General features: G+C 34.2%; 2 protein-coding genes across 3 annotated transcripts; both read left to right on the top strand.

Annotated features, from left to right (window-relative positions):
• Positions 1–1,759: 1,759 nt before the first annotated feature.
• On the top strand, positions 1,760–4,581 carry LOC116137893. Of its 2 annotated transcripts, none has more exons than XM_031423592.1 (2): positions 1,760–2,057; positions 4,069–4,581. In XM_031423592.1, the coding sequence occupies exon 2, from the start codon at positions 4,101–4,103 to the stop codon at positions 4,380–4,382; it is 282 nt and encodes a 93-aa protein (XP_031279452.1). In that variant the 5' UTR covers positions 1,760–2,057; positions 4,069–4,100; the 3' UTR covers positions 4,383–4,581. The 2 variants fall into 2 exon arrangements, with proteins under 2 accessions (XP_031279452.1, XP_031279453.1); XM_031423593.1 differs by having other exon boundaries at positions 1,760–2,059; positions 4,072–4,581.
• A 1,704-nt stretch (positions 4,582–6,285) lies between these two features.
• On the top strand, positions 6,286–26,099 carry LOC116137902 (nudix hydrolase 3). Its single transcript, XM_031423596.1, has 21 exons — positions 6,286–6,483; positions 7,398–7,577; positions 8,775–8,852; positions 9,794–9,890; positions 10,782–10,915; positions 11,226–11,307; positions 12,497–12,583; positions 15,236–15,342; positions 15,481–15,652; positions 15,811–16,064; positions 16,170–16,251; positions 17,756–17,821; positions 18,039–18,116; positions 18,206–18,301; positions 19,146–19,252; positions 19,403–19,571; positions 21,092–21,175; positions 22,147–22,241; positions 22,325–22,415; positions 22,490–22,636; positions 25,721–26,099. The coding sequence occupies exons 1-21, from the start codon at positions 6,404–6,406 to the stop codon at positions 25,772–25,774; spliced, it is 2,340 nt and encodes a 779-aa protein (XP_031279456.1). The 5' UTR covers positions 6,286–6,403; the 3' UTR covers positions 25,775–26,099.
• Positions 26,100–26,549: the final 450 nt, after the last annotated feature.

Below are 26,549 nucleotides of genomic sequence, written 5' to 3'. Positions count from 1 at the left end.
CTGTCACATTTAATGTGACATAACCGTAGAGAATTTACACAAATAGCCTTTCTTTTCAAATTTCGAGTTTGTGAAGAATGTCACATAAGAGAAAAGGTCAAGTGTTAAGTACATCGACTGAGGATGAGTTTGATAATCCATATTCAGTGCACAACTGATGAAGTTTGAGCTTGATGTCAAATTGAGCAATAGTCTTCGAAGTTTGAAATGAGCACTGAACACTAGAGGACAGATGTTGTCTGTGATTTTTTTGTCAAGCTCGGAGAATCACGAGGTTATAACTCGATCCAGAGCCAGCTCGACTCTACCGATAGTTCAACCCAACACAAGCTAGTCGCAACCAATCCTTACATTTGTTTAACCAATTCACAGATAACTTCAAATTCCGGGCATCTCGAAAAGGATCAGATCAACAACAATCTTTGCGCAATCATAGCGCCCAATCGCGAGAATATCGGAGTTGCATTTCAGACTTTATTTTAATCCATTTATTTTCGCTCTTTCCTTTGTACAAAATTTGTATATAAACTGCCTCCAATGATGAGAAAAGAGTTAGAAAATTATTCTAGCACTGTTATTGTAAACTCTCATAGCAAATACAAAAACAGTGGACATAGGCTCAAGAGTTTAACTAGTCAAACCACTTTAAAAACTTTCTTGCCATTTACTTTATCACATTTTATTGTTTAACCATTGTTGGTTATCCGTAATCACTCACACATCAGTTTTGATCCTGTCAAGGTCGATCAGATCACTCTAATTGGTGTATTTTTGCATCAACACTTACAAAGATAATTACAGATGAATTATTTTTTTAATTTGACTCTTAAAATAGGGTGAAATAAGTAGTTAGTTCTAAAAACTAAAAGTTTATGCTAATCTATTTTTAACATAAACTTTTTATTTCCTTTGCAAGTTTCTTCGAATTTTGATACAATAATTTGTAGGTAGCAAATACCATAACAAGGAGCGGTTTTAAGAGCTTTTAATATCACAATACACACTCAAATGGCTTAATAACACTTCTTTAGAATCAAAAGAACAAGATTTGCTAGTGATTGGTTGAGATTTAGCATTTGAAAATGTTAAATTTGGTGGAAAGGTTATTTTGTTAAGGGGGTAATTTCATCTTGAAAATTAAGGGAAAATGTGCTTGGGCTAGTCACTCTTTCCCAACTTAGAATAGTTATTAATTGATGAGTAATAGTATGTTTACAACTGAATCATACAAGCAGACAAAAAATAAATGACAGAATATTAGATGAATTTTGTACAATTTTTATCTAGTTAACTGAATTGTAAACAAAATATTATTGTAAATTCTCACCCCCTATTTGGGTCATTTTCTATAATTTCTCTTTTTTGATTTTTCAAAATAAAATACAAAGAAAACCATAGTCTCAATAATCTTAATTTTTTTTTATTTCTTCAAAATAAAATACAGATAAAACAATGTAGTCTTGATAATCTTAAAAGGATAAATATTAGCTCACAAACTTAATCTTACAAACTTTCTCTTACAACTTCGACGTAACAGTTCGTAATTGATTAGTTAGCAATTAGGTAGACAAACCCATAATAAGTAGATAAAACTCATTTATGAGCTGACCAATTATAATCTATCATATCAAGATTGTAAGAGAAAGTTTATGAAACTAGGTTGTAAATGTAGTATTACACGTCTTAAAATTTTCCTTCCAAAAAGAAAAAAGAAAAAAGGGATCGTTTATGAATAGTTTGTACAGACTGGAGTGTGATGAGTCCTGGACTCTTCGATGTCACAAAGAGATAACTAAAAAAGTACAAACTTTTCACCAAATTTAGAACTAGTCTTTCACACGCAATATCCACTCACTTCACTTAAATCTTTTTTATTTTATTTTTATTTCCTTTAAAACCTCTCCGATTTGCCTAAATGTATCGCAATTAACAACAGTTCAGGCGCCGAGACATCAGGAATATATGTATTACGTGGAAACGAACCCACCAAGTTATTTTAACTAAAAGTTGAAGCAATAAGCCATTACTTCCTTCAGCTTCATCTCTTTCCTATAACTGTAAGTGTTTTTCTTTTTTCTTTTATTTATTTTTGGTTATGTTGTTCAGATCTGCGATTCATGGGTTTTTTTTTTTTGGTTGTAAATGGCGTGTGGAGTTGAGGAGATCTTGATTTGTTTGAATATGATTAATAAATTGCCAACCCAGTTGTTGAAGGGTCAATTTTGAATGGATTAGATGGGTAGAATTAGAATTAAAGAACGTTAACAACAATGGAGATTTAATACTTTGTTTGGTGAATTATACTAGTGATGAGCTAATTGATCATTTGATGTATGTGTTTACAAGATATGGGTAGAAGATCTGAGTTTATGCAGCTGAACCTGTGACTTGTGTTTGTATAATTTAGGATATGGTTCTTGTCATTCTAGATTTATGGGTTAAGTTTGATGGTAGGTTTCATGTCGTTGTGATGGAGATCTTGGGATCAAATTGATCCTGTACCAAGATTAAGAATGGGGATTAGGGGGTTTGGGACCATTTCGGAGGGATAGATGAAAAGGTAAAAGAGAAATGTGGGTACCAATTAGTTTAGATGTTAAAGTTTCTTCTAATTGTACGGTAGGTTTTGGATGTAATACCACATACCGGGGTTCGAGAGCTTGGTTTGGAGTTCAGGGTGCTTATCTGGGTTAATTTGTATGGCCTAGGAATTGTGATTCTGTTGATGTATTGGTTTTTCTTTTTTTGTTTTGAATGTTTCGCTTTCTTCATAGCCTCTTTGTGTTTTCTCCAAAAACAAATGATCTCTGTATTTTGTGTGAAATCTTTATTTAACACAGCACATAATACAACAATTATGTGAAGGAACGAATTGGCTCTTTTGGGTGTTTTTTAGTTCAACTGCAGTGCTGTTCGCACCGATTTTGACGTGCCTTTATTGAAACTTGTCTTATATGTACGTTCTGTTCGTTTGACAGTCGATAATCTCTAGTTAGCATGATTCTGGGAATTGCATCAGATAAAGTGTTTCCTTCTCGTTCATTACGTAAACTATTGGTTTGAATTTCTTGTTCAGATCGTGAACACACGCGTGTTTAATTCAGATTCTTCTTTTAAAAAATAATCTGCTCATGTTAATTTGTTAATAATTAATAACTGGATTTCAGGTTTCTTGTAGTTTGTCCTTGTTTTGTCTTTTGTCATATTGTTTTTACTGTGTTCATATTTGGAAAAATATATATCCTCTCTTTCGTCACATAGCCTTTGCTGTGGTTTCATAATTCTGCTCTTAGTAAGTCTGATGCAGAAGCTGTTCAATCTCTCTTGGGACCTTGGTTTCAGCGACCAACGGTATTTGAATTACTTGATATCTGTGACTTTCATTGTGGGTAGGTGGCAGTTAGCCTATTTATATACTCTAGATGATTGTGAGTGGTTTTTGTGTGTGTTGGGTGGGGGTTGTGGAAATGGCAGAGAGAAGATTTGACAGATTTTGAAAAATTTACTGGGATGTATGAGAATCTAAAGTCAACAACTTCGTCTTGCCATTGTGCTGTATTAATATGATGATTGTAATTGACCATAACCATGAATTATTATTATTATTATTTTGTTTTCAATATTAAAAAGCAAACTATTTGTAATTTCCTTTTCCTCTCAGTTTATGTGCTTTTTTTCTTTTTAAAAGTTTTATATTTTTATGGTAGACAACTCTTTTAGTTGTGAAGTTTGACCTTTTGATGCAACATTATTGAAGATTACTTGTTGCTAAATTTTTTATTCGTAAGAAACATTGACAGTTCGCTTACTGTGAATATGATTTTGATTGTTATTGAAGTAGAATTCTATTCATCTCTATTAGTCGATCTAATCCTTTCAAATGTGTGAATGGTTTTCTAATCATTGTAAATTTAAAAAGCATTTTCTTATATTTAATTATCTACAATAGTCTACTTCAAATTACCATAGTCTATTTTCTCCCCATTATTCCCCCTTTTCCCATTCCATATTTTCTGCGAAATATCCCCTGAATTGAGCCATAAACTTAAAATGATGCAAAAATTTCAGGTTGGCTGAGGAAGTGTGGTATACAAACAAGAATGGTTCTCGAAACTATTTTATCTCCTCATCGGAGGTCAGCATCATTCAAGAGGCAATTTCCTCGAGATGAATTGGGTAGTTGGTCGACGCTCCTCCAGAGGCATCGTTTCCTCTTGACGGCACTGGTTCTCTTGGGCTTTCTCTGTACTGTATATCTCTATTTTGCTGTCACTCTAGGTGCCACAGGATCATGCACCGGATTAACTGGAGCGCAGAGAGCTCAGTGTCAATTAGAGCATGTGAAGGCCTCTGTCTCAAAGGGCAAACTGAAACTTTTCTAGCATATAGATCACAACCCAACCCATATTGTTTTGTATGTTAATTTTCAGATTAAAGAGGGTTGGGAATTTAAGAATGTTATGTAGTCACAGTAATTATGCTTCAACTTGGTGGTGTTCTTGTACACATGATTGATTGTATCAGAATTTGTTTTGGAAGCTTATTATTTTTATTAATGATTATTTTTCATTATTTTGGTAATTTTTTTTTTTTTTTTTTAATGAAAGCAGAATAAAATTTTGTTAGTAGAATTAGAACTTTTTGTATTTTTTTTTTTTTTTTTTTAATGAAAGCAGAATAAAATTTTGTTAGTAGAATTAGAACTTTTTGTAACTATTGTAATATAACTTTTTTTATTTATTTATGTTAAATTAGTTGCATATTCAAAGTATTTGTTTATGAAACATGATCTAAGTAGCCCTCAAGACTATTAGCGTTAAACAATGGTGAGATTCTTCTACTCATAATTTTTTATTATAAATAGCCGATGATTTATTTAAATAATAAAATTATACTTACAATTTTTTTATATAACTTAAGATGATAATTTATAATTAGTCAATTTACATTTAAGTATATGAGATTTATTACGAACTGTCACATCAGAGTTGTATGAAAAAGTTATATGAAAAAATTGTAAGTGTAATACTCCTCTTATTTAAATCCTAATATTTTAGACGTTTTAGTAAACAACTAATATATATATATATATATAGTGTTAATTAGAATGGATAAATAATTAGTTTATATCATATTTGAAGGCAAATAACAAAATCTAACCCTTGTATCACAAAATTAATTTCTTCATCATCAAAGTTGTATTAACACATTCATCATCAACATTGTTATATTGATATCGCTAATTCTTTGTAACTACAAATGGGAAATACTCACTCTTACTAAAAAGTTCTGCATCTCCTTAAAATTATAAAAAATAAATAAATAAAGACAAAAACCGTGGATTGATAATAAAAAATAAAAAATATCATGATAAAAGTATCAAAATCCTCTTTATAAGACATTACTACTTGCTAGGACTTATTCTTAGCGTTGATGCTAATCTATTATCCTAAAAAGAAAAAATAATATATACCACCAAAATTTATTCTCAATAAAGAGTAAGAAAAACGTACTTAGGAATATTTTCAAACGCCTGGTAAAATAAAAATACCACCCTCAGATAATTTTTAAAATATAATGATCAAACACCTTGTTACCATTATACCCTCAGACGGTGACGTTGAAACGTGTTCACAAAAAAAGTTTCAAAATATCATTTTTCCTTTCAACATTTAGATTTCATTAATACCAAAAATATATTTTACTTTCTCAGCCAACGTTCAACAAGTTACCAAAAGCTAGAATAAGAGAGTTTTTGTAGAGTAAAAGTCAATAGATCGAATAGTGGTGACCAATTGAATATTCGTCATTGGAATCAACTAAAAATAAGAAACCTTATCTTTGCGATGGTCAACAATCGATGAGAAATCAAATACCGGAATAAAAGAGTTTTGTAGAGAAAAGACTGGAGATTTAAATGGTGGTGATGAAAATAACTTTTGTCGTCAGAATAGGTTAAAATCGGCTTTGGGTAGTAAAGAAGTATTAACTTTGGGTGAAAAAATAATATTTTGAAATCTTTTAGATGGGGAAGTGTCATTAGGCAAACCTTGCGTGGGAAAAATTCGTTTACTCTAGACTCTAGTATCATTCATGTACGTTAACGTTTTATAACATGTCTAATTAATTTAAAATTCAAATTATACAGATAATTCACATTTTATGTTGTCCGCTTAATGTTCACATAATTCAAATTTATATCATATGGTTATATAATGTAACATCTTATATATTTATAACAAAAGAAATAATCTTTTTGGTGGTACCCCTAAACAGGAAGAATCCTACTTCAGCAATCATCTTCTCAACTCTTGCCCAATTATATAGAGGCATATAGCGGAAGAAGTAAGAGCTCATAAACTCAAGAGTGGCGAAGAAAAAAGAGTACAGAGATTGCGTAGCAATGGCGGAGACTCACTTACAAGAAGAGCATCTCGATGTTCTCACTAAAACTGGTCAGAAAACTGGCGTTTCTAAGCCCAGGCATGTCATCTCCTCCGTTGCTATTTTTCCATTCTTTATATAGATGAATATATACTCGGTTTCCAACTCGATGAGAAGACGTCGTTTCAGTTAATTATATTCAGCGGTAGTTTCCTTTTTAGACCGGTAATAATCGATTAGTCAGTTTCCAATTGAACTGCACGAGGTCGTTTTGATGAATTCTCTTTAGCAGTTACTGGATATTATAAAGAATTCAACAATGAAGTCGATGATCTTATGCTAAAAGTTAAGTCGTGTGAATTTCATCCTAATTGTGAGAAAGGAGGATTAAATTTTAAGAAAACATGTTTTGATTTGATGATTTTTTTTTTTTTTTTAAAAAAAAAAAGAGTTTTGATTTTGGATGTGTGTAATCATTAATCAATTCTGTTCAAAATGTAAAAACGAAAAATAAGTTTTATCTGTTTTCTATAATTATTGAATTGAAAACAGTTTTAAAATTTTTTGTCTTATATTGTTATTATTATTATTTTAAACTTATTTCCCTCTTTAAGTAGCATGTTTAACTTTATAGCATGATTCGTTGGAGTGATGTTTCTCTGTTAAATGTCGCATTGGTTGTTAATAATCTATCTGTTTTCTCCAATATTTGTTTCAAAAAATTGTACGTTGAGCATTTCGTATTTTGCGGTTGGCTAATTATTAATCTTACTTGCATGTTGTAATGTTATATCATCATCTAGAGAGAAAGCTGCATTGGCTTTATTTTTATGCATTGGTTTTGATATGTGATCAAACAAAATGCCTGATCATTTGTGGTTTACATCTGTAACAGAATTCTCCATTTCTTATAATATTGCTCTATAAATTGAGTGTTGAGCTGTTGTTTTGGTCAAACATATTCCTCTATATTTCTAAGTTCGCTCTTAAATATAACTTTGCTGTCCATTCAGGGGAGATGTTCATCGAGATGGAGATTACCATCGAGCTGTCCATGTGTGGATTTTTGCTGAGAGTACACAGGAGCTACTTCTCCAACGACGTGCTGACTGTAAAGATTCATGGCCAGGGTTGTGGGATATCTCAAGTGCTGGCCATATATCAGCTGGTGATTCATCACTTATAACAGCCCAGTAAGGGAATCCATTCTTTATAATGCGGCTTTCTCTTAATGCTAGTTTTTGATAGATTTATTTATCCTTTTAGTGTTTGTTTTTTGGGATCTTTCTTCTTTATGCCTTGTGAGTCCTGAGGAGAAAATATTGTTTTCCTGTATTGAGTTGGACCTCTCTCTTTTCTGTTGGTTTATTTTTCTATATTTTTATGGTTCATAAATTAACAATTTAGATTAAAGAGTCAGCCAGGCATTGTACTAGGTGTTTTCTTCCGTCAATCTACCAACTGCCTATGTTGGGCTGTAGGGGATCGGTGGTACACTAAGATGACTGTGATCCATTGGGGAATCTAGCTGTGCTGTTTTTTTAATGAGTCTTTGAAACAGAAAAAGCTTGAACATTCCAAACTAAGCTCCCGAAGTTAACTTTACATATATAATGGCACCATTGGAAGAGCTGAGGGGTTGAAGTGACCTTGTAGGAAAAGGTCTTCCTCCTGTATAATGTTTTGAGTAGTATGAGTTACATTGGTTCATTTCATATTAGTATGAATGTTTCTCTCTAGTTTGCAATGTCTTTATGTTTAAATAGTGTGTCAGTACTATGTGTTCATCCAATAGCGTCCTTTGGATTGTTGGGAAAACACCCTTCTTGCCTTCGTAGAATTTGAGAACTAATGAGATCAATGAAATGCAATAGAGTGAGAGAGAGGTTATTGAATCAATAGTCATCAACTTTTTCCCTTAGATTTTCTGATGCCGGCATGCCATCATAACTTTTTATCCCTTAGATTTTCTGATGCCAGTTTTAGAGTAGTAGACTTTTATTAGTACCTTTTTCTGTGATATCTATTATGATCCTTTTTCAGCTAATGATGGCTACTGGTACTGGAAGCTGATCCCTTTTTTTTCTTCTTTTCTTTATCTATGCTGACAAACGTGATTCAGTTTTCACATTTTCTGAAAATGAAATGCTTCTTTAAATGAAGATTGGTGGCGGTTAAGTAAATGCTGAGATTGTGAAGAATAGACTTCTTCTTCTTCGTCTTTTTTTTTTTTTTTTTTTCTCCTGAATTGCTTTCATATTTATCTTTTTATTCTGACATGATATAGATTTTGGGTTCGACACAGTTTTTCCTTTGTGCTGGTTCTGGTTTTAAAATTGTCTGCCTACTAGTAATGCTTGTTAATGAAACCTGGTACTCTTTGCAATCAGGAGGGAGCTTCATGAAGAGCTGGGTGTAAACCTTCCTAAGGATGCATTTGAGTTGATTTTTGTTTTTCTCCAAGAGTGGTGAGTATATGGAATACCTTCATCCTTGTATGGTACTTATGTTTATGTTCTTATTTTAGTGGTTCTTATGAGGTTTTCTGGTTCATGCCCTTCTTCCATTATTGTCAAGTTCAATAGCTTTCTCCTCATCTTCTCAGTGAAGTAATGGAGCCTTTTTCTCTCGATCTCTTGTAAAGGAAAATCTGAAAAGAAATGGAAAAAAAGCATCCATTTTTTCATCACAATAGTGATTAATTACTAGACAAAATATTTTAAAAATCCGTTGGTGGAAAGATGAGGTAGTCTTGTGTGGCTTAAAATTGAGTTTGGGTTTATATTAAAATCAACTTAGGCATGATCTTCTTGCCTAAAATTGGGTGGAATATTATTGAAATGGATGACCTGGTTGTATTAAATTAATAGATTGATCAAACAATGTCAATAACGTTTTTGTGAATTTAAAGAGTAACAAAATTCTCTTGTACAACCCTAAAATGTTACAATATGTCAAACACCTGATCAACACTTAAGTTGTGCTGGACTTTAAAGATGCCTCCTGTACCTGCAGACATGCACACTTGAAACAGTCAAACACAAAACACTAGGCTGCATTTCCCTCAGTACCAGAATAGTGTAGTTCTGACTGTAACTCAAACGTAATAGATTTTAGAAATATACTTTTAGTTCTAAAGTAGTGGTGGATGAATTGAGTAAGATAATGTGATATGCTTATTGCTAGTCCAGGGTCTGTACTATTCTACTAGGAAATATCGGTTCTTGTATTTGCTTTTGTGATTTATTTACTTTGACTAATATGTTGGCATTATTGCTCATATCACCTGATGTTTTAGTTATATGCTGCTTTTTGGGTTTATACTAAACTCAAAAGGGTTCTTAGTTGATCTGGACTATAGAAACCTAAAACTGTTTTTGTGGTTGACTACTTTTACATTTGAATGCAGTGTCATAAATGATGGGACATTCATCAATAATGAATATAATGATGTTTATCTAATAACAACTCTAGATCCAATTCCTTTGGAGGCCTTTATGCTTCAGGTGAGGAGTTTAATAATTATTATCAGTTGACACATCCTCACTCTTAATGCAATAATTTGAATTTCATTCCTGTATAAATGGATTTCTTTTCCTTAGTCATTCTGTAATGTTTTGTTGGATACTATCACAATTTGTTGTTTATATCTTTTAAAGATTTATAATTTTAATTAGAAGGTAAAATTCACAAGGTCATTTCATTTCAACAGTTGATTCACTCTTTTTCTTTTTGTCTGTGTGGGCGGGATCAAAACTTTGTAAGATGGTTCTGGGAAGATCTATAGTTGTTGGATGGATTGCTTTAGTGTCTTTTGGAATTGATTTTCTACTAAATTAATTTACTCAAGTTCATTAGTTGTGTATTTCTTTGCCACTTGTTGCAGCATATGTCCTAACCAACCAAAAACTAAAATTAGCAATGCAAATTCTTTTACTTGTATTTTTAAGTAGACTGGTTAGTAAACATTGCTTGCTAGTTGTTCAAATAATATACAATCGCACTCGCTCATTAATTATGAAAAATAAAATTATTGCTATAGGAATTAAAAAATTCTTCCCAAAAAATGGTTAGGCCATACGGTCTGATTTTCTTCAGGCTTCCTAAAGGAGTTAAAAAAAAAATTAAATTTAAATTGCTACTGCAATTCTGTGTCACTATTTCATTGCTTGAGTACAACTTCTCCCACTCTTGTAGGCTTGCCTTGCATCAATTGACCTTGATTTGAAATTTCTAATAAGTAGTGGCACCTGGTGCATTTTAGAAAGTGGGGCTTACATATGCAAATTACTGGTCAAGCTGCATCTGGCTGTTAGTTCACATGATAATGAACTAATGCTTTTTGTTGTCAAACTGCTTGAGAACCTGAATGTGTTTTTTATTTTATTTTGGGACAGGAAACAGAGGTTTCCGCTGTAAAATATATTGCTTATGAGGAATACCGAAGCTTACTTGCCAAAGAAGATCCGGATTATGTCCCTTACGACATAGATGGACAATACAGTCAACTCTTTGATATAATTACTCAAAGGTATGCATTATGCAAACCATGGTAAAGTCCATTTTTCTGGTGTCAAATTCTTGTCAATAGTGGAGTTCTCCATCCCATGGTGAGTGTATTTGAAGGACTTATGCTTCTTCATATAAGAATTTTTGAAAACCGTGACTTGGTGTTTTGTTGCCATCATTGGAATCTTGCTTTTTTTTCCTCTTGGGTTTGCAGATATATTATGTTGGTGGATTAATCTTCTGGCATAGGACAATGACAATGTCTATACTGAGTCTGATTTTCAAGCTAAGTGTTTCCAATTAACCATTTCTTTCATTTAAATTTGATGTAGGTACAAAGAGAACACCATGGAGCGCAGCTTGTCACTACAAAAGAAACTCCGTCGATATGCTCCTGTTACCCTAAGTGCTGAGGTTGTCGATTTTCTGTTATCCCTGATATTCTTTCTTGCCTTATCGGTTATGGCATCTGTTTAATTTATGACCTTCAAGCTTTTAATTTCAGTCAATTTGGACTAGTTTTCGTGCGGGGTGTGATGTTATGTGTTTTGTTTGATCTTAAACCCTTCTAGCTTTTGTTTATATTTGAGTACTCACTAGGGACATATTGTAAGAACAATTGCTGCTGAATCTACAGGAATGGTGCATTGCTACTTGAGTTCACAAATGTGGAAGTGCTTTTCAGATGGGTTTTAGTTGTTGGTTGTAATGATTGAACTATCTAATTAACCCCTTTCCATTTACTTGAAATATGTGGATTGCAGTTTGTGGATTTATGAATGCCTTTGTTGTGCTTTTATTTCCTAGTGAGTTAGTGGGAAGTGGTGAATCTTTTTGGGAAGCTTCTGTAGTTGTTATGGTCATTTGGAAATATAAAAAAAAAAAAATGAAGAATTTATGAGGGGATGGCATAACCAATCTAGGGAATTGGTTAGTAGTCTTCATGTAATGTCCTGGAGTTCTTAATTCCAATTCATTGAGGTTAAAGTTCTGTAGATTATTATTGGATTTCATCAGTCATCTTTCTTTTTTATTTTATTTCAATCTGCTTCTATATAACTTGTATACCTTGTACAAGAATATTATTTTAAATATAGATATTGCACCTTAATTGACCAAAATAAATGCAAGAAAAATAAACAATTTTCAGTATTTCAAACAGAATTTATATTATAGTGATAATGGTACTGCAACTTACATTTTTTTGATGCTAATGTTGTCNTAAAAAAAAAAAAATGAAGAATTTATGAGGGGATGGCATAACCAATCTAGGGAATTGGTTAGTAGTCTTCATGTAATGTCCTGGAGTTCTTAATTCCAATTCATTGAGGTTAAAGTTCTGTAGATTATTATTGGATTTCATCAGTCATCTTTCTTTTTTATTTTATTTCAATCTGCTTCTATATAACTTGTATACCTTGTACAAGAATATTATTTTAAATATAGATATTGCACCTTAATTGACCAAAATAAATGCAAGAAAAATAAACAATTTTCAGTATTTCAAACAGAATTTATATTATAGTGATAATGGTACTGCAACTTACATTTTTTTGATGCTAATGTTGTCCTGCTAAGTTCTTTTTTTCCTCCCTCTATGCAGTTGACTGGGCTTTCAGATGCGGACAAGGAGGCTCTGGGTTTACTTATTAAGGCTGCAACAGTGATGGATGAAATCTTTCATTGGCAGGTTGTATTTATGCATGTCTATATATATGGATACTCTTGACGCATAAGCTGCTGCATGTGATTACACTACGTATTTCTTAGATGTCAATTCAATGATCTGTGCCATTCTGCCATGTGGAAGACTTCATTGTTGATATATGATCTTATTATGTGATCTAAAGTTTATTTTACTCCTTTCCTAATTATTTTAGACAGAAAAATGTTAGGGTAGTTCCTCTTTCATCAGCTAGTCTAGTGCAGCATAAATACAAGCTGGGCATGTCTTGGTTTATCTCATTATTGGGGAAAAAAGACAATGTAAAATGCTATTTATCTGGATCAATGCCCTTAGTGCAGAAGCAAAGATGATTTCAGTTGAATTTGGTTGTATACTTAGGATTTTTTTAATATGTTTAGAGATATGATCTACTAAATGTTGAAGGAGCAATTGGCCTTTGAGTTAATCTACAAGTTCCTCTATTGCATATGGCTTCGGGTTGTTGGCATAGAGGTCTTCCAGATAAAGCATCAAATGGACCTCTGCTTTTGCTTTTCAGAATATTTGCCTCTTGTATGAAGTTGCTGGACTTATATATGAGCCCAAAATTCCTTTTAGTTATAAGTATCCTAATTCCTATACACAATGATAATATTCCACGATGCACACATGAGACTGTGTTTACTGTCATATCTTTTGATAAGCATCAAAATTTAGTTGTAGCTGACCGTACATGTTTCTTGAAAAAGAAGGGACAAAATATTTTGGCCATGATTTTTGTGGGTGATCCATTTCAACGATCAGGGGATCTCATTCTTGTCAATATGATTATTGTGTGCACCTGTCATCAACACCAGTTTGGATGAGAATCCAGTAGCATACTGATGAGACCTGGATGATGATGGTGTAGAAAAAGAGAAATAAGGTAGCAAGTAGTGAATAGAAAGGAGCTGGCAGGGGAAATTTCCATGGGTTTAGGCTGGGACAGGTGGCGATTGCAGGTTGGAACAGCAAAAGAATTCAGTTAGGGAGAGAGAGAGAGAGAGAGAGAGAGAGAGCTGGATGATAAAAAGAGAGGGAGAGAGCAGACTAGGGCAGAGAAGAAAATAGAAGGAATTGGGAGGACCTAGGCCTTGAAGTCTAGTATTTAGGGAGGAGCTGGCCCTCAAAGTCCAGCACCATTTTGATTTCTTTTGTTTGAGTCTGCTGTTCATTTTGATTGTGCTGTTGGGGTAGTGTTTGCTAGTTCATCTCTTCTGTGTATTTTGTTTGCTGGAATATCAGTACAAGTGTCTATTATTTTCTGGGTTTTGGCTACTGTTTACTATTATTTTCTGGGTTTATTTCGACTGTTGCTTGCTGTTTCTGTTGTGGTTGGCTGTGTTGGGAATGGGGTCCTATCACATACACTTTGCCACAGGGTGATTAATGGTTAGAGAAAGCTGATGCAGCTGTGAAGGCCATAGTTAAACACTCTAGTAATGAGGATAGTATATCATAAGTAGAGAAACATGTGGATGAACGTAATTCCAATATGCTTTAATTCAGTGTACATGACGTCTTCAATAAAATTAAGACTGAGTGGAATAGCAACAGCAGGAAGGAAGCTCTAAAATGAAAGTTGATATTTGATTGATTAATTGGTTTTAGGGCGATAGACAAGCTGTATATGAATTTTTTTCCATCATTTGTGAGTTACTTAAAATTAGGGAACATTTTCCTATTTAGTTCGTAAATATTTGTTGTTCAAAAGGTTTCCCTGGAAACGCTAGCGAAGAAAGCATTGAGGTCTTCAGTGGTTTTGCTTTTGTGTTTTTTCCCCCTTCTTTCTGAAGATCTTTCAATAGAAGTCATTATTTTACATGCCCCTTTGAAACAATTTTTGTTGTTGTGGAACCTGCACAAAAGTTAGTTTAACCAAAGATACTGTGATTTTCTTCTTTTGCAAGAACCTCGATCAAAGATATTTATATAATTAGGTAGAAACTTCACGTATGCCTAGTTTCCTTGTAAAAGGAATCTGTACACTCTGCTACGCAGCTCTTGTTTTCTCAATGCTTCTGTCTTTATTTGAAAAAGTAGCTGAGCTGGATTCCACGCCTTTTTTTTCCTCCTTCATTCTATTTGCAAGGGAAAGTAAATTAAGAAAGAAAATTCCAAGGGGCTGATATACTAGGTTCTTAATCTTAAGTGATGTTCTGCAAGGTATGCACTGGGTAAAGGGGAAGAAGGTTTTTACCACCATACCAATCTGTTAAACAATTCTGTTGATAAATTTCCACCGAGAACTTTGTGCTTACCAAAATTGACTTAACCTTAACTGATATTGGTAAAGGAACATTTTCCTGTTATTTAAAGATATTTGATATTCATAATTTTATGGACTTGAAGTAAAAGGTTCTTTTGACTATGCATTGCAAAATCACTTAGATTAACATATCTTTTAATTGGCATCCTGTGGCATCAAGGGATTAGGTGATATCTCTGTTAAAGATATTGCATCAAGAACTTAGGAAGTTAACTCTTTCCATTTCTAGTTTTATGTGTGTATTAAGTTTCTCCAATTATTGGGTTCTTTGAAATGTAGTACATGGAATTTCTTTGTGCTGGAATAATTAAAGCTTTTCTGTAAATGCTTGGTCTTACTAGCATTAGTTTTTCTTTCCCTCTTTAAAGGTTTGGTACAGCAATCCAGTTCTAAGATATTGGTTGAAGAAGCAATCTGATTCATCAGAATTAGACAAGTTAAAGTGGATGTATTATTTGATCAATAAGAGTCCATGGTAAGTTTTCTACTGAAGCTCTTTTGTATGCTTGTTTGTGCGTGATTAAGGGGATAATAATTGTTTCATTTTTCAATATATCTATTTTGAAGAAGTCTTGGATGAAAATTCAGAGTATTAATTCATCTCTAAGAACAGGTCCTGCCTTGATGAAAATGAGGCATTTTTGACAACCGCAGATTCAGCTGTAAAGTTTCTTCCTCATGCTACAAAGCCAGTTACTGGGTGGAAGGGTCTGGAATACAAAGCTGCATTTCCTATGCTAAAACCTCCTGGTGCTAACTTCTACCCTCCAGACATGGACAAAATGGTATTGGATGAGAAGTTAATCATATGCTTAAAGCAAAATATCTGAGATAGGTTCACATTATATGTGTATGATTTTGACATAATTTGCTGGCGTATTCTTCCTTACGATTATTCTCTTAAATCCAGCATGAAAGTCAATAACCTTCTCTCATGAACTAGGAATTTAAATTGTGGAAGAGCAGTCTAACAGAGAAACAACAGAAAGAGGCAACAAGCTTTTTCACTGTCATCAAAAGGCAGAGTGAATTTAGTTTAGACTCTTCTTTATCTGATCATAGAGTTGATGGAACAAATCATCTAGTTGGCTCCACCCATGACCTATATAGTGTTCCTTATTCCGAAGAGTATAAATCTTACCTTGTAAGAGCTGCTGAACTATTACATAAAGCTGGAGATGTGGCCAGTTCACATAGGTAATAGGTTTTCTGAATTTTTTGTTGTTCATAATTCTTTTCTTGTGCATTTTGAAGAATTCTTGTCAATTTGTGGAGATTTGATGTAACCTTTATCTTCTGCAGTTTGAAGAGGCTGCTGCATAGTAAAGCTGATGCCTTCCTTTCGAATGACTATTATGAATCCGATATAGCCTGGATGGAATTGGTTAGCACACTATACATAAATGTTTTACATTCATGGAACTGTTTGTTTTGCACTGTGTCTCATCTGGTAAATAAAAAATATATTGAGATTCAATGAAATTTAAAAGATTACATTGCTTGTTTTAACCTGTATCTCTCTCTCCCTTACACTCGACACAAACACACACAGGGACACATACATGCACATGAGCATATACCCTTTAGAGTTTCAGATAATTTGTTGGTATTTTATTTGGAGAAGATATGTAAGCAGTAAGTGTCTGGTTTTTGAAAGTTCACGTCATAGAAAGTGCTTTGGGATTTAGAATGAGTACGCTGTAAACTGCTGAACAAGGCTTGAGCATTTAATGCAAGTGAACCTGATGGAGCTTAGAGCTTTGGGTAAGAGTTGTATCAACTTATTATGGAAAATAAAATTACTGTGGTTCTAGTTGAAGGATATTGGTCTTTTTGCCATCCTCTGGAAACAAGGTGTTGAATATTGTTTCCAGCACTATGTGTTATCATGGTGTACTTATTAAAAATAAAAAGAAGAATCTCACTGGTTGGTTGTAAGACTACCTGTTTCAGTTGTTGACCAAGCCATTAGATGGTTATGCTGAAGAATATCACAAGATAGACATAAGGCTGGTATATTTATCAGTGGTCAAGTTGCTGGGTGGTTGCAGTATAGACTAGAGATCATGTCTTCATAATGGATGAGAGTTCCAGACTTGTGGAGGCAAGGCTCCTCCCCTTGTTGAAACTTTCTCCACGATTTGTTGTTGTCCACAGTTTACATAACTTTTATGAGATCCTTATTTAGTTAATTTCTCTTTCACCTTAAATCAGGACTCCCTATATGGTTTCAAAGAGCATTGTGAATTTGCTTATTTAAAACCTTCATTTGTTCCGTGGCCTTGAGGATTAAGTAGATTCCAATGTGGGCCTGGATACCTCATATACCTAAAAAAAAAAAAAAAAGCATTTCAGTTAGGATGGAAAACTTTCAGTGAGGATTGATAGCTTTACATAATGCATGTACAATGAACTGCCAAGGGCTCGTATACTCTTGTCAGCGCAACTGAGCAAACTAGAGTTAGCAATTTGTTGATTATATCTACACTACCTGCTTACAGAGGCAGAGTCCTCCTCTTCAAATAACTTGCTGCCACTTCATCTTATAATAATGAATTGAAAGACATTGGTCTTGGTGGTTAAGAGTAATATGAACCTTTGTATCTGTTGAAGCTAAATTGATTTTTTGTTATTCTTATATTGTGTTCTCTTTTGGTAACTTCTGTTATATCTATTATCAAGCTTGGTGCTTTATTGTCCATGTTTTGAATCTTCTTTTTATCGACATCAAATGGTACCTTGCTGAAAAAGCTGATAGATAGGCTCGAGGAGAAGTGACAAAATTAATTTATCTATATCACAGTGAAAAAATCCTGGTTTCCAGCTACTGTGCTTGATTGGAATCATTCTCATTAAAACACTTTTGACCCTCTATCTTGCTGGTGTAGGACTCTAAGCTGGATGTGACCATTGGTCCATATGAGACATATGAAGATACAATTTTTGGGTACAAGGTAAAATATTTTATAATGCACCAACTTTAATTGCAGCCTAAGTTCAGTGCATATGCCATCGTTTTTTCCAATCTAGAACAGTAGAAAAAAATTAAAAAGAGTGGCCATGTTTGATCCAAGAAAAGGTGGTCACTTACATAACCATGTTTAATGTAATCTATCAGCTTAAGTTTTTGGTGTAATGCTTGCTTAACATGTTGCATTATGTTTATCTAAGGCTACATTTGAAGCATTTGTGGGAGTTCGGGATGACAAAGCGACAGCTCAACTTAAACTATTTGGTGATAATTTGCGGGTACTCTTATTTAGTCAGATATCAGTAGTAACAGTTTTCATTAATGTAAATTCCGACTGTTTCTGAAAAATATTGTTTTCTTTTACTAGGTTTTGGAACAAAATCTACCAATGGATGATGCTTATAAATCAAAAGATGTTATTGCAGCTCCTATCCGTGTTATTCAGCTTGTTTATAATGCAGGAGTGAGTGATCTGTAGAAAGTCTCTAATGATTATTGCATCTAGCTCATTAGCAAAGGAGTGAAATCTCAAACTGTCTTTTTTAATCTTTTAACAGTATTCAATTTGAAACCCTTTACAGAAGGTTTTGCTCTGTCTCCCTCTCAATTGACATGCACACATGGTTGCTCAATTAGTCAACTAATGTTCCATCCCTCTCTCTCTCTCTCTCTCTCTCTCTCTCTTAGCAGGCACACACATGGACATATGCATGCTCAAATTTTCAGCTACAGCTCTCTCTTTCTCTCTCTCTCAGCATGCATGCACATGGACCCACTGATGCTCCTTCAGTGCATGTTCCGATTTTAAAATAATATATTCTTATCTATTTGTGCTTCAAAATGATATGTCATTTTTGAAGCAGCATAATCTGAGAACCTTTTACTCTCTGTGTAGGCATGTACACGGAGGCACACATGCTGTCTTAACTTATGCTCAAATTTTACGCTAATATTAACCATGTTTGGGAATGAAACAGTATCTCTTTGAAATCTTCTTACTCACTCCCTCTCTGTACATCATACACACGTGTTCTCTTTGCATTGTCAAATTTTCAACTAATAGGTTCTTTTTATGTTTGACTTTCAACCTAATATTTTCTGATTATGTCATTTAGATTGAGATTTGATCCAAACAGTTCTAACCGAATTATTTGGGTTGGATGGGGATCAAGTTTCTTAAGTTATAGTTTATTATTATATTTAGAGAAATACAGTTCAGAATATTGTTGCCTGCTGTATCTTCACTAATATCCACTTTACTTTACATGCATTTTATTTGTCTGGTTAATGAATTTACTTTACATCAGGATGTGAAAGGTCCTCAAACTGTTGCTTTCAATTTGCCAAATGATGAGCTTATAGTGAAAGATCGAGGAACATCAATGGTTATGCTTAAGAACGTTTCAGAAGCAAAGTACAGTTCATTTCCTTTAAGTATCTGTAATTATCATGTTTAAGTTGCTTTCATGTACTTGGCCATTGTTGCTTGCTTCTTCTGAAGTTGCGTTTATGTGCTGGTCTAGGCAGAGAAATCTTTTAATTGTTTGACCTGTTTTCTAACCAGGTTCAAGCATATTCTTCAGCCCATAGCTGAAGTATGTGTCAAAGAGGAACAGCAGAAACTTGTAGATTTTGATTCTTTCTTCACTCACACTATTTGCCATGAGTGCTGCCATGGTATTGGGCCTCATACCATAAGACTTCCAGATGGTCGAGAATCTACTGTGAGATTGGTTAGTTACATAATTTTTCTTGTGCCATTCGATATTTTATTAATTACTTCATGTCTGGTTCACATACTCTCTGTGTTAGTTTTGAGACACATTATGTATCTTTTCTCATAGAACAAGAGTGTTGACACCCTAGATACTAACATGTATACATGTTGTTTTTGTACTTACTATATCATTCCAGCATTAATAAAATAATTAAATATTGACTGTCCAGATTATTGTTGCTGGTGGATTCTTACATATAGCTCTAGGTAATATGGAAATTTTTGTGCACCATAATCTCTACAGTTTTACTCCAAAACTTACGGATAAATCGCTTAGTGATTGAACTACTCCATGATCATTGCACAGTGTACCAGAATTTTGGTGTAAGTCATTTTAAGGCCCCAAATTTGACTTAACTGAATGAAGTCAATCACATGAACGCAGGCTTCATAATCCCACACCAGCTCAAATACAGTTAAAATTTTCAAATGCAGATATCTAAACGATGCACCCAAGTTCCATTTTGGGACTTGAGGTAGTGTTTTTTACAATCAGAGAAGTCAATCGCATGGGCCTATCGTCTTAAAATTTCATATTTTGGTTTCATCCTGGGGGGTGCTGAGCTGCTTTGTCACTAGATTTTCAATGGCATTGTTGTTTCTTCTTCTTGTTTTAAGGGTGGGTGGGGAAGAGGGAATGAAAGGTGATATTTAGTTTAAGCAAGAAGAAAATGCTGCATACTGAAATTCTTCCATTTCTGGGATTTGCATATTGAGTTGCAAATGGTTCTGTTTCCTCTCCTAGTTCCTTTTAAGCTTTACCTTGGTAACAGTCCTTTCATATCTTTCTTTTTATCCATGTAATTGCCATTTTTGGCCAGAAACAAGTTTAATAACTTTGTTGTTCAAGGTGTTGATGAAGTGCTGCTAGTAGAGCTTTGACATTTAGGATTCGAGGCCCCTGCAGAATGTTCCTTTTCTGTTTTCACTTGATATATGACATAGAGAATCTCTCTTTCTCTACTTTTAGGTCACCTTTTGGCTTTTGCTTCTCAGGAGTGCTATGTAACTTCAGAAAGTTTCTATTCTGTTTTTCTTTTTATCTTTTTATAAGGAAACAAAAGGATATGTATTAATGATGAAAAGAGGTATAACAGTGGACCAGACCTCCACAAAAGTTTCTATTCTGTTATTACCTTTATTTCCTTTTATAGCTTAAATCTGTTCTTTAAGGTTTTTTTTTTTTTCTTTGGATCAAGTGGTTACTTAACGTGATGTTGGAGCCAAGTTTACTAAGTGGTTGTTTGATTAAATTCCCTAATGTTTAATTAAATATCTGATAGTTTACTATTGTGATAATAGTTGAATTTATTGTTGTGCTCGATCAACTTTCTTCCTAGTCAAAAAGGTGTCTTGGAGCTTAAATATTACTGTCAAGCTTACCAATGAGCTTAAGCTTTTGGGTCAATTGGTTGCTTGGCATTTTAGTTATTGTAAATCATTATCTCTGATTTCTCTTCCTATTCTTTGGTACAGGAATTGCAAGAACTACACTCAGCTCTGGAGGAAGCAAAAGCTGATATAGTTGGTCTTTGGACACTAAAGTTTCTAATAGGCCAGGTAAGTAACTGAATTTGCATACATCGTATCTTAACTCTGGGATGGATTATGGATGTTTAAGTGATGTAAGAGGAGCGTGAATTTCCTATACCCTTATTTATGCATGTGGCTAGTCTGTTTGGAAAAAGAACTGATAGATTGAAAGTATGGTGTGTTGAATTAGGAAATAAAGGGAAGTAGATAAAACCTAGCATCATGCTGAGTTTTCTGGGAAGCGCTTCTAAGGGATGAAACCATATGATTCACATTTCTCCACAGACATAGGCACTAAAGACTGATGTTATTCCAAAAATTGTTCTCCAAAATGTAAAAATTATATCCCTATATTTGTCTTAAAGGAGGTTAACTAATGGAGGAATTACTGTAACAGGTAAGTTTATGAAGCTAATAGCTTGTAAATGTCTTGCGAGGAGCTAATAAGCAAGTAACTATTTAAATTGACAATGACATCTGGAGGAGGCTGCTGCTCAATTAGTCATTCTTTCTGGATAAAAACTCACAAAATACCCCTACCGTATCTGGGAAATTTAGAAACAGATTTTGAAGAGTCTCTTTGGTTCTGCATCATTGATTACTCCATTACAACAACTTCAAGTGTCTACCATTAGGTCCTTCACAGTGTACATGTTATGATGTGTAATGTTCATGCTGGAACAACTTTAATGCTTTACTGTGATTTATATTGAATAGAAAATATGGACATCTTACACAAACCAAAATTATTTTGTTGTTATTTTGATAAGAGATTAGGAGAGCTGTCATCCACCCATTGCTCTTAAATTTATGAATTTATCTCAGTAAGACAGGGAATCCAATTTCTAATTCCCAATTGGGACTTATGACACATTAAACAATCTATATATTAGTTTCTCATGATTATTTGCAAACTATCAGATTTGGATTTTACAGTCATATTGTCTAATGATTCAATCTCTCTCCTTTCCTCCCATCACTCCGTCCACGGAGTGCAGGATTTGCTTTCAAAGAGTTTGTTAAAGTCCATGTATGTTTCTTTCCTAGCGGGATGCTTCCGCTCAATACGGTTTGGCCTAGAGGAAGCTCATGGGTAAATGATCTGTTCATAATTCTTTTGATCCACTCTTTGATGTTAATGTCACTAATTATTCTTTATCTAATGATTGTTGTCAGAAAAGGACAAGCATTGCAGTTTAACTGGTTATTTGAGAAAGAAGCCTTTATTTTGCATTCAGATGATACCTTCTCAGTTGATTTTGCTAAGGTAAAGTCTTTAAATTTCATGTCATTATGGATTTTAGCTGAGAAATATAAAGCCAACTTTTTTTCCTTTTGAAGGTTGAAGGAGCTGTTGAGAGCCTGAGTAGAGAAATACTCACTATACAGGCAAGAGGTGACAAAGAGGCTGCAAGTTTGCTTCTTCAGAAATATTGTAAAATGACAAAGCCATTAATGGTTGCATTGCAAAAATTAGAGGACATTCAGGTACGAGTTGTGAAATTTTGTTACCTATTAGTGTGCATATCTAATTTGTTAATTCTTATATTTTATACCTAATTAGAACCGGACAATGTATAAGATTATCCATCATAATCACATGTTTATCAGGAATAGTAATCAATTTACATTTTAGAAGGAACATTGGTGAGTGTTTCTACTGAACCTCTGATGGCACTCATGTAGAAATAATCTTAGTGAGCACATCATTTAGCACTTCAGTTAGATATCAACTTTTTTTGGTTATTGAATTGCTTAATAGTGAAAAAATTAGGTGCATTGAACTATGGTTGTATATAACAATTAAAATTTTGGAGATGAGTTTCTTATTTTTATGATAAGGGTACCATCGGACCTTTGCAATAAAAGCGCACAAGAGAGGGGAGAAAGAAAATTAAGAATACAAGAGTTCTGACATGACATGTAGAATAATTAGGATCCATTTGGAGCTTGATTGGGATTGAAAGTCATAATATATGGTCTTTTAGTATATTTTGTAAAATTGCTAGAGTTTTGTAATTTTGGATGCGTGCTATGAGGAGGCCTATAGTTGCTTTCATTTGACTTCCTTCAAAGGGAGCAGTCATTTTAGAAACTATAAATAAATTACATCTCATTTAGAGGAAACACCTAATTCACCTCCTCAATTACTTGGCTGTGAAGGATTTTACTATCATGAAACACTTTCTTCTAGATTATGAGAGGCCAAAAATTGGACCAACAATTGAATGAAAGAAATGGGTGAGATTGGAGATAACGATGTTCTTGGGCAAGTATTTGAGCTAATGGGTGATTTTTTGAGATAAAAATGATGCTTTTGGAATGTAATTTTGGCAGAAAGTGGATGAAATGTGCTTTGCTTGATTTCCTAAGCCTTTAGAATCTCCTCTCGGATGCTCTCAAAAGCTACAAAAGAAAGAAACGTATCAAGAGGGTCAACCGGGGTGGTCGCGGGTGTACGCTCTTGACGCTCAAATCATTTTCTTGGACGAAGAATGTAATGAGAAACTCTCAAGTTAAGAAACAAAACTNGGATGCTCTCAAAAGCTACAAAAGAAAGAAACGTATCAAGAGGGTCAACCGGGGTGGTCGCGGGTGTACGCTCTTGACGCTCAAATCATTTTCTTGGACGAAGAATGTAATGAGAAACTCTCAAGTTAAGAAACAAAACTTTAGAGAGAGAATGAATGGGAGAGAATGATTTATTTATTTTTCCTTGAGCTTGTAGGGGGTATTATTAGGAGAACAAGTCAGTGGGCTTGACAATATTTTCTTTTGAAATGCGTAGGTTTCTTGGTCAACTTCCTCTTACCAACTAGCTGCTTGACACGTTGTACTGTTTGAGCCGTTTCTTCCCTTTTCCAGGGCCTTGCAAAGGTTCAGCACTAAATTCGCGATTGTTTCATTGTTGATGTTCTTGGGATCCGTTAAATGAGTAGTTCCTTTAAGTCTAGAAAGGGATTATCGACTATCATTATCTCATAGGTTTGACTTGCAAGGACTAGTTCTGTCAGAATCTCTCAAGCCTTCATAGGATAGTTGTAGCCCTTTGTTAATCCCAATATTTCTTATTCAAGCACTCTTAGGTTCTTCTTTTTATTGTTCTCATCATTCCATTTTGGGGAATAGTCCATTTTTTATTTCCTAAATTGTGTCAAGAGGGTCATTTAATTTTTTATAGAGCTTTGTTTCTCTCTAGGGAGGTGTTCCATTGTCAAATATAGTTATTTATGGTGTGAGCCTCAGTGGCTTGACTTTTTCCTTTACCTCGTAGACTTCCGTCATGACCTCAAAATGATTTGTCTCATCCTTCAGTCTTTCCCTTTCGCCTCTTCCGTTCACTTCATGACTTTTTGTCTCATGAGCAAGCGATGTTAAGGTCATGAGGCAAATGGAAGAGATGAAAGGAAGAGACTAATCTCACCAAAGCCATGAAGCGAACTTACTATCCCACTAAAATCTTGCCAAGAATGATCAATGACAAGGAATAAGCAAGTGATGTTGAGATCATGAGGTGTACGGAAGATTCGAGAGGAAAGAGGGAAGGAAAAGACAAATCTTGACATGCTTTTGAGACGAAAGGAAAATCAAATAGTTGAGATTCACGCCATAAATAGACCATACTGATAGAGGAAAACCTCCTTGGAGGGGAACAAAGATTTACAAAACTAAACGATCCTCTTGACCTTAAGCTTGATAGAAAGCAGCTGGCCTTTCTACAAATAAGAAGATAGGAACAAAGAAAGAAATAACCTAAGCATACTTGAATTGGGAATATACTAGGATTGACGAAGGGCTATAGCCACCCTATAAAAGCTTGGAAGAAAGGGAAAGTCTGACAACTCAATCCTTGCAAGTCAAACTTGTTGACTTGATGTTGATAGCTGACACTCTCTCTTGAAACCCTAGAGGAATTATTCCCGAGAGCACCAGCATCAAGACAATAGCAGATTTAGCACGGCAACATTTGTGAGCCCTACGAGAACATGCGACTTTAACAATACAGTGTGTCAGGTAGTTGGTTTGTTCAAAGAAAGTTGAGCAAACAACCTACTCATTGACAAGATAAGACTATTAAGCCGACGTGGCACTGACTTGCTTTACTCTAAATCCCCCTCCAAGCTCCAGGCAGTGACAACCCGCATCAGCCCTTTTGACATTTCTCTTTTGCAGCTTTCACAACCTCTCGAGAGGAATGCTAGAGAGAAAGGTCCAAAGGGAAGATTCAAGGGCTCTTAAACCTCATTTTAGCCCAATTTCGTACTTCATCAAGACTTCGTTAGTCCCCCTAGAGGAGCAGCAGAGAAGAATCTCAAGAGCCCACTAAATTTCCGCCTAAATCTATATTCATCCTTCATTAAGGACACTTTGGAAACCTCAATTTTTGGCATCAATAATGTCTAAATTCTGGAATAAATCTTCACAAAACTAAATAATTTTGCCCATCTTCTCTTAGAACGTCGAATAATTTATAATCACTAAATACATTTGTGATTGTAGAAATTTCTAGGTATGTGTTATCCCTGTGGTTTGCATTTCTTAATTATGCAGTTAATTCTATCGTTCTTTCAGGTTCCTGTGGATATTGCTCCCACATTTCCCATAGCCAATGAATTATTGAAGTGAAGGGAAGTGAGTTGTTATTTGATGACTACAAATAAATAGACCCGATGCGATCAAATGTCAAAGATTTGCATTGAATGGTAATAATTGAAATCTAAGGGCAGAATCATGTGTTTTGATTTAGCGTGAATGAATTCCTGTTTGCATCCATCCCTTTTTTTATAAGGGGGATTTTCTGTAGAATATCAAACTGTCGTGAATGTTGGGGTGACCTTGTTTTAGTTTGAATGAATTCCTGTTTGCATCCATCCCTTATTTTGTAAGGGGGATTATCTGTAGAATATCAAACTGGCCGACCTTGTTATTGATAAAATAAAACTTTATAACATATGTTTTTGTTTAAATACCATTAATCATATTTATGGTACATTCCAATTGTGCTATAAAGCCAGTGGAGAAACTTATGGAATTTGAATCACCACTGGGTGATTTGATGGTAAAAAAGCAAATGGGTCTAATGTGAGTTTAAGTTCGAGTCCTCTCCAGGCACTAAGAAGTGGCCACTAGAAGATTTACTCAGTCGTTCACTTTAGGGCTCTAAAGAATTAGTTGAGGTACGTGCAACTGGTCAGGCATCCCTAGTCACAAAAAAAAAAAAAAAAAAAAAATTATGGAATTTGAGGTAACTATTCTGCTTAGGAGAATATGAAATGATTCTATATTTAAACATTTAAGATGGTTTTAGAACATAATTGTAACAGAATGCTTTGCCATTTTGGAGAAGCAAAAGTTTTTAAATGTGCTTGGGACCTACATGGTGACATTAAGCCAAGACTTT

Source organism: Pistacia vera, unplaced genomic scaffold (genome assembly GCF_008641045.1).
Source record: "Pistacia vera cultivar Batoury unplaced genomic scaffold, PisVer_v2 Contig337, whole genome shotgun sequence".
Taxonomy (NCBI): Eukaryota; Viridiplantae; Streptophyta; class Magnoliopsida; order Sapindales; family Anacardiaceae; genus Pistacia; species Pistacia vera.
This window is presented reverse-complemented; position numbering and strand designations above follow the sequence as displayed.

Excerpts from the sequence above, each read along its gene's own strand:
- LOC116137893 (XM_031423592.1), top strand. The coding sequence starts at position 4,101 with ATGGTTCTCGAAACTATTTTATCTCCTCATCGGAGGTCAGCATCATTC.
- LOC116137902 (XM_031423596.1), top strand. The coding sequence starts at position 6,404 with ATGGCGGAGACTCACTTACAAGAAGAGCATCTCGATGTTCTCACTAAA. Across the intron at positions 12,584-15,235 it reads ATGAAATCTTTCATTGGCAG|GTTTGGTACAGCAATCCAGT; the intron begins GTTGTATTTATG and ends CCCTCTTTAAAG. Across the intron at positions 18,302-19,145 it reads AGCTTGTTTATAATGCAGGA|GATGTGAAAGGTCCTCAAAC; the intron begins GTGAGTGATCTG and ends ACTTTACATCAG.